The sequence below is a fragment of the Ciona robusta genome, chromosome 1 (assembly GCF_009617815.1).
Source record: "Ciona robusta chromosome 1, ASM961781v2".
NCBI lineage: Eukaryota > Metazoa > Chordata > Ascidiacea > Phlebobranchia > Cionidae > Ciona > Ciona robusta.
In genome coordinates, this window is record NC_143235.1 from 516,769 (window position 1) to 527,980 (window position 11,212).

At 33.2% G+C, this 11,212-nt stretch overlaps 2 protein-coding genes across 2 annotated transcripts; both read left to right on the top strand.

Moving 5' to 3' along the window:
- The first annotated feature begins 128 nt into the window (after positions 1 to 128).
- On the top strand, positions 129 to 1,949 carry LOC149741079 (CDP-diacylglycerol--glycerol-3-phosphate 3-phosphatidyltransferase, mitochondrial-like). Its single transcript, XM_089881265.1, has one exon. The coding sequence runs from the start codon at positions 270 to 272 to the stop codon at positions 1,791 to 1,793; it is 1,524 nt and encodes a 507-aa protein (XP_089737391.1). The 5' UTR covers positions 129 to 269; the 3' UTR covers positions 1,794 to 1,949.
- On the top strand, positions 1,815 to 10,922 carry LOC149741080 (homer protein homolog 2-like). The gene is made up of 8 exons (XM_089881286.1): positions 1,815 to 2,045; positions 3,768 to 3,924; positions 6,837 to 6,994; positions 8,010 to 8,109; positions 8,560 to 8,687; positions 9,095 to 9,251; positions 9,701 to 9,892; positions 10,317 to 10,922. The coding sequence occupies exons 1-8, from the start codon at positions 2,041 to 2,043 to the stop codon at positions 10,494 to 10,496; spliced, it is 1,077 nt and encodes a 358-aa protein (XP_089737412.1). The 5' UTR covers positions 1,815 to 2,040; the 3' UTR covers positions 10,497 to 10,922.
- Positions 10,923 to 11,212: the final 290 nt, after the last annotated feature.

Consider the following 11,212-nt stretch of genomic DNA (forward strand, 5'->3'; position numbering starts at 1 on the left):
AAGGTACAACCGCACAGGGAAACGAAACACTCAGGGGCAGAGTCCATTATAAGAGAATTGAACGAGAAAGAATGTATGTGTCTAGTCTCGGTATAGGCTTATTTTGTGCGAAGTTTTAGGCAATATACATGTAGAATAAAGTTTTTTTCTAACGCAAAAGGTTTATTTTTACTTTTGTAAAATAACGTTGTTTGTTTACTTTTATAGAATCAAATTTCGCCTACCAAGACGATTGCAGTGTCGCAGTCGTTTTGTGTTTAGCTGTTATTATGACTAAACAAAATCAAAGGTCTGACTTTAAATGGTTGAACAAGTTAGCGCCGTGTTTCGCAGTGAATGGAAATAACGTTAAAGTGATTGAAACGCCTAAAGAATTCTATTCAACGCTGCTAAACTGCATACAGAATGCGAATAAACGGATCGTTTTGTCTGCCTTGTATTTAGGCACGGATGAACTGGACAGGCAGTTGGTCAACTGCTTGAATGAAAAGATCAAAGAAAAAGGGACAGATCTTGATGTGGATATATTACTTGATTATACAAGAGGCACCAGGGGTGAAACTAACTCCAAAACTTTGCTGGCCCCAATTTTAAAAGAAAATCCAAATAACTCAGTTAAAATTTCATTTTTTCACACCCCGAATTTGCGAGGAGTTGTAAAAACTTGTTTGCCTGCTAGATGGAATGAAATAGTTGGCGTCAATCATATAAAGTTGTTTATATTTGACGACACCCTCGTGATAAGTGGAGCAAATTTAAGCACAAACTATTTTGAGCAGCGCCAAGATAGATATATGTCCTTCACTAAAGTTAAAAAGCTTGCAGACTACTTTCAAGCGCTTACAAAAACAGTGAGCTCTTTTTCGTTCCAACTACAACCTAACGGTGAACTGAAACTATCAGAGGAATGTCCACATCACCCAGTTACTGGGAACTTTCAAGAATACGCAGCATTTGTGCGAACATCTATGCAACCTTATAGTTTACCATATAGATATGAAGACAATAAAAACCAAAGCGTTTTGCAAGATTGGAACCCATTTCGTATTCTGTTCAACAAGTTCTTTCCAACCATAAACCCCCAAATATGCGAAAATATGTCTAATGACACTGATTCAAGTATAAGTCCCTGCCAGTCTGCCACAAAGTCAGATTGTGACGACTGCGATACGTTCGTTTACCCCTCCCTCCAACTAGGATGTGTAGGAATAACCCAGGATGAAAACCTGACAAAAACCTTACTTAAACTTCTACCTGAAAATACGCAAACTTATTTTACATCGGGCTACTTTAACATAACAAACGAATACAGTAAGTTAATCTTGGAAAATAAAAGTCAATTTGATGTTCTCGTCGCGTCACCAGATGCCAACGGATTTCTTGGCTCCGCTGGTTTTTCCGGAAATATCCCATCTGTGTACGTGCAGTTAACCAAAAACTTTTTCAACCAAGTTGCAGAAAAAAATCGGAACGATATTAAAATATGGGAGTACATCAGGCCAAAGTGGACGTACCATTCTAAAGGGCTGTGGTTTTATGACAAAGGTTCTGATCTACCTTGTCTAACTATGCTTGGCTCGTCTAATTACGGCTCTAGATCAGTGCAAAGGGACTTGGAAGCACAAATCACCCTTGTAACAACTAATACTGGCTTAATGAAGCAACTACACCAAGAAAGAGTCAATTTATTTAAACATGCGAAACCTGTTACTCAATCGACATTTACAAAACCGAAATACGTCGTTAAAAGATGGGTGTCGTTCGCTACTGCTATTCTAAGGCACTACTTTTAGCACAAACTTAGTTAAATTGTTACACCAGCAGTTAAAATTACATCACTGTTCAAAATGTTTTGTTAGTTTTAATTAATAAACCGCTATCCCCTATGGACCATAATATAGGTTTTGTTTCAAGGCTTTAGCCATAATGTTATACTTTATACTTTACAGGCATTAAGTAGTTATAATATGAAATAAGCTATTCCTGCTTTGCTATCCCTGAATGTCTTTACCACCACACATGCTGATCCATTAGTAGATCATGGGGTAAGTTTGTGCATGCAAATATCTTAACCTATATATCACATTAATTGTTTTTGAATAAGAGGCCTACGCCATTTAAGGGAAATATATATAGCCTATATATTGTTGAGGTAAAACCAAAGTAGCTTATGTCGTGTTTCTTATGTCCAACAGCATACAAAATTGTAAACACTTTAAAAAAGATAATGTAGGTTATTTGTGTGACCCACATTATCTCTTTAAACTAATTTAGCATTGACTTACTTATCTTTTAGCGGATCATTAAAAAAATGGTATAAAACATAGAGTATTTCTGACGTTTCATCTGCCATCTGGCAAGACTTCACCAGGGAATGTAACGCAACATTACACGCAAGTGAAAACATTAAAAAATGAGCCAGACAAAACTTCAGAACTACACTGCGTTTTTTCATATCATATGAGCCATTGAAATTTGCAATAAGAGACCGACGATGCTATTTAGGCGAAATATATCTTTATTAAACAATTAGTTGGACTTTTTTTTTGTCTGTTACAATTGCTTAGCACCAGATCCTTAATGTATTTCTTTACATAAAGATCGTTTAACTCTATGAACACCAGATCAGGGTCAATTTATTACAGTTGTCACAATAAACCAATAAAATAACATTAGAAGATTTATTTGTATAGTTAATCTTATCTAGATACTGGTATAATGAATCTCAATTTAAAATGCCAATAGCTAAATACTTAAACAAATCATTAAAATCCTCTGGAATAAATAGGCAGTGCTGAACATTTCTAATGAATAACGAATTTCTAGAGTAGACATATGTTTTACATTATAAACTGCATGGCCTATTATAAAAGAAGTCAATCAATTAATTACCATTCTGTTACTTCTGCTACCAGGTATAATGTAAATAATCTTTCAATGGCTTATTTTCTATATATATATATTGTAGTTAATTTAAAAAAAATGTTGGTTATTATTTTAGAAGATAATAATTATTTGAATGTTCTTTTCTTTTGTTGTTAAATATCTTGGAACTTAATTAGTTCCAATATACGTTAATGTAATTTTTCCCTATTCAAGTCTTATAGTTTCTAAATGACAAGCAGAAAAACCTGTTATAGTATTAAAAAAGATATATATTGTGTATATTTCTAAGTTATCTGCTGTATATTATCTTACAACTTAGTCATTTAAAATTGGTTGCTTGAATACATCCATTCCTTCCAGGAAAGTACCTACAAGTTAAGAATGCAACTGTTTTGGTCAATTTAAAAAAATTATTTTGTCAATTACCCTACATATTAGTTATTTTTGAAATTAGTTAAATAAATATATATACATTCCTTCCAGGGAAGTTCCTATAGTTTTTGAATGACAAGCAGAAAAAAATAAAAAAGCAAAAAAAATTGATATATCGTTAAGGTTAAACCAAAGTAGCTTATGTCACATTTTTTAAAAGTGTCTTTTCTGAACAACTTTGCATTCTGTTGGACATAATAAACACGACATAAGCTACTTTGGTTTTACCTTAACAATAGACAGGCTATGTATATTTCGCCTGAATGGCATTGTCAGTCTCCTATTCAAAAACAATTAATGTCATAATTTGGCAATATTTGAGCAAAACCAAAAATGTGACATAAGCTACTTTGTTTTACCTTGAAGATATATATTATATCTGTTGTTTATTATCTTGAATGTTGATTATTTTAAAACTCGTTGATTAAGTATTTCTTCCTCCCTTTCAGGGAAGTACCGATCTTCACAAGCAAAGCTCACGTGTTCGTTATCGATCCCGTCACCAAGAAATCATGGATCCCATCGAGCAGATCAGCCGTTGCCGTCAATTTCTTCTTTGATTCTGCCCGACGATCATACAGAATAATAAGCGTTGATGGGACAAAAGTAAGAATTGTTTTTGTTTTTTTTAGGACATAGGTATCCCATCTTTCCCAATAGCGTTTTAAACAATTAACAACGCTTTAAAAATTACGAGAATCGGTTTTATAATTCTGTAAATATTCTTGGCATACTACCAAATAGAACGCGAAAATAGAATGAAAACATAAACCATCTTACCCCACCCTACTATATATAATACATAGCACACACTAAGCATAGTAACACAGTATGCATTCAAAGGCTCAGTTAATTATGCCTTATCTTGGTTTGCTTTTCTTGAACAATTTATTGACCCCCAAAATATCTACAAATCGTAATTAATTTTCCATGTCACCCTTAATTAGTTCTATTGACGGCAACGGCTTGTGTACAAGGGCACAAGCAATTGAATGCATTACGTGTGCTATGGCATTTTATGTATAATCAATTTAAACCAACTGTGTTAGTAGTTTATAAGAGTTTTAAAGAATTATTTGTAGATATTTAAAACTATTATTTAAACGTGTGAAATATTGTAATGATCTGGTGCGAAAACGTAACAGATGAAAATTAAGTCCAACCAATTTTATAAAAAAATAAATATATTCCGCCTAAATGGCATTGCAGTCTAAAATATTGCGATTAAAATTTTCAATTTCTTTCGTTCCTTCATGCAAAAGCGCAATGAGTGTTGATTCATGCTTACGACTATCGGGAAGCTGGAACGAACTATCATAAATAATTTAGACTCTGTCCTTGCATTGCGTCATCTCCATGCGTTCGTTTTATCTTAAGAGACTTTAAAAGTGCATGTATTTTTGACGTGTACTACTCTATGTCCAATATATACATGTGCTTTGATATGCTGGCTTTGTTTCTGGACCACATTACAAGTATTTGCTGTTTAGGCAATGATAAATTAGGACAACAGTCAGAATCCAATGTAATATCATTGATCAAACCAATAAATATATATTTAAATTACATATTACATTCAAACATAATGTGAATATATTTCTGTGCATACCAAGATTAGTAAAATATTTTTAATAATTATTTTAAACAAATATGTTAAGGTCATTAGTAAAGAAATTAAAACAAAAATAATATTTACGACCTGAATAGTTTTGAATAATTTTATGTAAAATGTTAACTTTTTGCTCGTCCAAAAATTAATTGGAACAAATTAAAAGAATTAAACGTGCCAATAAGTACTTTACATTCCCCACCCCCTGATTATATAATTAGCCCACTGTAGTTGCTTAGTGATAAATAGTTAAACGCTTGAATGCATTGTTATAACACAGGTGCCACCACCATAACAAAGCGATTACGTAACTACATACATAAACCCATCTGAATAAGAGGCTGGCGATGCCATTTAGGCGAAATATATATTTATATTTTACAATTGGTTGGACTTGGTTTTCGTGCCACTATTATTACATAGCGATTACGTAACAGTTTTGGGGTTTGTTGACACGACCCCCACAGTTTTGTGCAGAACAGTTTTGGGGTTTAGTTTTGTGGGAGATTAACACGCACTTTTTGCTTTTCTGCATGTTTTTGCTTTGTTTGTAAGTATGAGTTCCACATAAGCCCCACCATTCTACATACATCAGCCTTTCTAATGTAAAATGTTAGTGGATTCTATTTGATTAAAAGCCTGGCAGTGACATTTAGGCGGAATATAACCTTTATTATACAATTTCCTGACTTTGACTTTTGTCTGTTGCCAACAATACAAGTTATTATATCACAGTTTTGTGGTCACTTTTCATGCTTTCTTGTTTTATTTTACTTTGATTTGTAAGTAGTAAACCTACATAAACCTCATCATTTTACATCCAGAAACCTTTCCAATGTAAGAATTTGGTTGTAACGATGCGATTTAGGCGACATAAATAACTTTTGTTAAACATTTAAATTTTTGGTTGGACTTTTGTCTGTTACATTTTCTTAGCACCATATCCTTACTGTATTTCTTTATAGACGAGCCGTTCAATAATGTCTTCTGTTTTTAGTTCGATAGCCTACTAAAACGCACTGACCAATTAAGTCCAAAATTAGCATGTATTGAGCCCATAGTTAAATACATTAAGCCTTTTAATCACAATCCTACTTCTACGTATAGAATCCCTAAGAATTCTGACATTTTATTAATGTATTCGTATTTAGCCCCAATACTTAAATACAGTAACCATTTTAATGACGTGATATTTAAAATAGCTATAGAGCGCACTATGGCATTTTGGTGTATTCGCCAACGCTGGTCAATATTCTTTACTATTCTTGTATTGATTGGTGTAGTAGTTAGCCAATTAAATTTGAAACTGGTTTGTCTCAAGTCACTGGTGTATATTCATAACAAACAATCATTGATTGGTTTGTATGCTTGCTTGTTTTGCCCAAACAACTTTTCGTTTATGCGGTTTGTGGTCTAGTGTCGCCAATTTATATGGTGTAGGGCATTTTGCAGAGGTGTGGCAACTCTTGGATTCTGTCATTATAAAAGCAACTTATTCCTAAAATATCATTAAAAGACATCAGAAAAAATACATTCCCCCCAAGTTACATACGTGGTAACTTGTAAGCAGGCATGAGGAGTATGAAACAGAACATCTGTGTTATAACGACTGTCTTTGCCCGCCGTGCGAGGATAAATAAGTTACATATGTGGTAACTTGTAAGCGGGCACGAGGTCTGTGAAACAAAACACCAGTTTTTTACTGGAGGAACAAAATTTACTAAACATCAATGTATAGAAAAGATTTTTATGATATTTTGGTATTTTTATTAAACATTTCTGACCATTTTTTATTTCCTTGAATTTGGGCCAATAAATTTGACATATATTTGGTATATATATATATATATATATATCTAATAATGTGATGTGTCCTTGCAGTTAATAAATTTAAAGTATTTGTCCCCAGGCAATAATAAACAGCACGGTAACTCCGGACATGGTGTTCACGAAGACGTCAGCTAAGTTTGGGCAGTGGGCAGACGTGAGGGCTAACACTGTGTACGGACTCGGATTCGCAACCGACGTTTTGTTGTCTAAATTTACTGAACATTTCGAAGACATAAGGTGTGTGGTTGTTTTATGGGATAAATTGTGCAGTTAATAGTCAATAACAAGATATAGGCCTATCTTGGTAATGGTCATATTTCTGGGATAATAGGCCAATCCATGACGTTCCTCACTGTAGGACCTCACCCATATAGAATAGAATGTGCATATACAATGTTGGGGTAATGGACCAACTCTGGCCTAAACCCCAGGTCCCATGGCGTGCCTCACTGTAGGACCTTACCCATATAGAATAGAATGTGCATGTACAATGTTGGGGTAATGGGCCAACTCTGTCCTAAATCCCAGGTCCCATGGCGTGCCTCACTGTAGAACCTCACCCATATAGAATAGAATGTGCTTGTGAATATACAATGTTGGGGTAATGTGCCAATTCCCCAGGGCCCAGACACATTTTGGACCAGTATCCTCTCTGTTATATAATTTGCCGTATTTTTTCTCAAGGAGAAAGCACTAATGAAAAATGTTGTTAACCAAACACCTACGTATGACAAAATAAGCGCCCACCCCCTCCTATTACAAACTTATCATATACCAAATAATGACACCATACTTTTGAATGATATATTATTAGTTGGATTGAATATATTATTATTTTCATTATATTAGAAATGCAGTTGTTATGACTGTGTATAGTAGGGTGGGGGAAGATAGGACACCTTTTCATTCTATTTTCTTGTCCCATTTAATAGTAAACAAAGAACATTCAAAGAATTATTGAACCGTATCCTCACAACTCCAATAGACCGTTGTTAATTGTTAAAAACTTCCACATAAAGCTTGGGCTCTTCTTATTTTAATTCTAAAGATCTTAATCAATAAAATATAAACAAGTTATTAGAACAATGCACAATGATTTTCTGAACACTCTGTTTTAACATTAATATATATATACCTGTAGAGAGTTTTTATTTGCAGTTTTTTTAAGTAAGTAAGTTTATACATTTTTACATTGTTCGGCGCTAAAACACCCCATGATTGGGCCACCAGTAACACCAACATATATCTATAGAGAGCGAGCAACAGACCTAAGCGATCAAAAGGAGATTCGAGCAACAACGAACGGGGAAGTTGAAACTGATGATTCGGATACAAGAAGCGCAAAGAAAGAAGTAAAGTTGTGAATATAACGTTTAATCAATTAAGAATATGAATATAACTTGTTTACCCAAACTTATATATAACTTGTTTGTTTTAATAATGACACAGGTGTTCTGTTTCTTACACATTTTGTCCGCTAGCAGCACCAAGTCTTGAATCCATAAACTCTGGCTTAGAAGCAGGCGCGCTTACCACTGCCAGGGCGCTGACAAATTACTCTTGTTTCTTTGTATATCAAGGCCCAACCGTAACTTCATTATTTTTTCAATTTTCGCTACCGTAATTGAGCACACAAATAAAGTGATTATTATTACTATTATATTATAAATAAAATAATTAAAAGCAGTATGAGGTATTTTGTTAACATTATTAAAAAAAATAGTTTGCCTAACTGACTGTAATAAATGAAAAATATTTTTTTATTATCATTATTATAATTATTCCTAATTTAACCGACCCAGGAATTACAACCGGACGATGAAATGTTAAGTTCGGCTTCCGACGACAGTAGATCAACTAACCAAAGCATACAAGAACTCAAATCATTGAAAATAAGCCATGATCGACTTAAACTGGCTCTTGCACAAAGGTAGTATGGTGATTTATAGTATTATATGCATATATATACTTTTTTTAGTTATTATGTTTTTCAAGGATTGTTAATATATACTACATTTTTAACAATAAAATTAAATTTGACATTTCAAAAGTTCAGTTACCAATCGTTGGGAACCTCATTAAGTAATGTAGTACTTGGCCTGTTACAAAACTGTTAGAATATATCTATTGTTGCCAACCTTTTTTAGTCAATTACTACTATAGCGCATCTCAAAAAACGATATAAACTGTATATTTTAAGATTCAAACAAGTTAATATTTATTTAGCTTTAGTTTCACTCTTAAAACCAATAACTTCATAACTCTCCATTTAGGGAACTATATGTTAAACATTTGCTTCTATTAAACTAGAAATTATTAATATATTGTAAATTCCAGCACTGCCAACTCAAAGAAATGGGAAACGGAGCTCCAAGCTTTGAAAAACACGAACGCTCGTTTGACAACAGCATTACAGGAGTCTATGTCTAATGTAGATCAATGGCATCGGCAACTTACTTTGTATAAAGAGGAAAATGAACAATTTAAAAAGAAGGTATTTGCAAAGATAAACATCATTAGGGTGTTGATTTTCTAGCACTTTTGTAATTTATATATAATGACCAATCAGAGTGTTTTGTTTTTAAATCACTTAAAAACCGCTTTTTTATTGTAGTTTTTTATTTTTTTTAGCATATCAAAAATCTTTAAGATAAAATGACTATTTAACTCAACATAGCATTTCTATACATGAATATAACCCTTTAAGTTGTGTGTTATGTGTTATATTTTGCTGTTGATTTCTTTCTTTTTATTTTATTTTAAACAATATGATCTTATTGTTCAAATAGATAAGTAAATAATCATTATTTCATTTTATCTCCTAAAACAATTTTTTGTCTAAAAACTAAAAAGTTTTTCGCTGTACTTTGTCCACCAGCCATCTATCTTGTCCTGTCTTGAATTTCATTGATCGTTGGATTCTGAAGCTTTTCCTTTTATCAGATTAAAGAGCTTGAAAATGATAAGAACAAAGGAGCTGAACTGAACGACAGGGTCGCCGATCTAAAAAGAGAGATGGAAAAACTGCACAAGGAGAATTCCGAGAAATCGCAAGAGTGCAATATGTTGCAACAGAGAATTGGAGTTCTTACTGTGGTTGAGAAACAACATAATGAGTGTTCTGCAAGACACCAGGTTTGCTGATCCAATAAATAAATAACGATTTATTTCAAAACACAAAAAATATGTTTAATTAAAAACTTTAGATCCACAAATTAAAATAACAACAATTTTTTGAAATTTTAAAAGGACTGTATATACAAATAAAAATTATGTTTTTTTGGGTAATTGATCAGAAACTTGAGAAATACGCTACATTTTTTTACTAGATAAACCAATAAAAGTAAGATAGTAATGCCTTGAAAAATTGCACACCATTTTTGAAAAACTTAAAAAGGATTTACCAATTTTTTATATCGATTGTCGTTTTACTGTTAATTCTGATTTGTTTGTTTAACATAAAGATAAAAGTTTATTTTACAATATTTCCCAAACATATTTTTAAAACTCTAGAAATTATGTTCAAAATTATATTATCCTAATTTTCTCCTCCCTACAGAAAGCATACGACGAGAACTTCCGTTTGAAAGAACGGATCTCTGGTTTGGAAGATCGTCTCAACGACACACAGCGAGATCGCGTACGACGACAAACGGAGGCTCAACAACTACTCGGCCAACTTGCGTCGCATCTCACTGACATCACAGAAGTCACACAAAAGCTGCAATCTGTCCTGTAGTTCTGATGTAAATTCATCCTTATATTTACCATATGTAACTTCTGTAACTCTGCCATTAAGGTTATTGTATGCTGCACTATCGTCAAACAACGTGTTTTCCCGCTTCATCATTGCTATACTGCCGCAATTTCTTCATTCATATTTTATGTATGTTCGTTTTACCTACAGTCAAATCATATATATTGTTTCATTTATAGGTGTTGCTTTTTTAGGCTTGATTCCCCTATTACACGAAGCAGTCCGAACAAATTGCGCTTCACCAGAATCCTATTATTACACCCACGTTTTATTTGAAATAGGTGCTTTTGTTTTTACCTTGACGTAGCAATGATAGTTTTATACTTTACGCAAACATGCAGTTCCACAAATTAAGGTTTCTTCAATGTTTTATGTTGATTAAAATATAACTGTCATCCTAATGTTTAATACTGTTGTTTCTATATTAGTACAGATATGTTATTACTGGTTATGAGTTATATATCTGTTATGGCATTTTGTATATGTCTTGAAATTTTGGCTCTTTGGACTTTCGCCAAAGTTGCCCTGCCGAACATATGTCAATCTATCTTGACAGATTAGGACAGTGAAACTTTGTATCCGCTTTTCTTTACCTGTTTTCATGTCTGTACCTATGGGATGCGCTAAACCACTGTGCTACTGTGCCAGAAATTAATGTGGCTTGACGCTGCCATCATTAGAAGCTTTGAACTAAGTAT

What these genes read in the sequence shown, in the direction of transcription:
- LOC149741080 (XM_089881286.1), top strand. An exon ending in TAAGCGTTGATGGGACAAAA is followed by an intron (nt 3,925 to 6,836) that starts GTAAGAATTGTT and finishes ATTTGTCCCCAG; the next exon opens with GCAATAATAAACAGCACGGT. An exon ending in AAACTGGCTCTTGCACAAAG is followed by an intron (nt 8,688 to 9,094) that starts GTAGTATGGTGA and finishes TGTAAATTCCAG; the next exon opens with CACTGCCAACTCAAAGAAAT.
- LOC149741079 (XM_089881265.1), top strand. Translation starts at nt 270, where the DNA reads ATGACTAAACAAAATCAAAGGTCTGACTTTAAATGGTTGAACAAGTTA.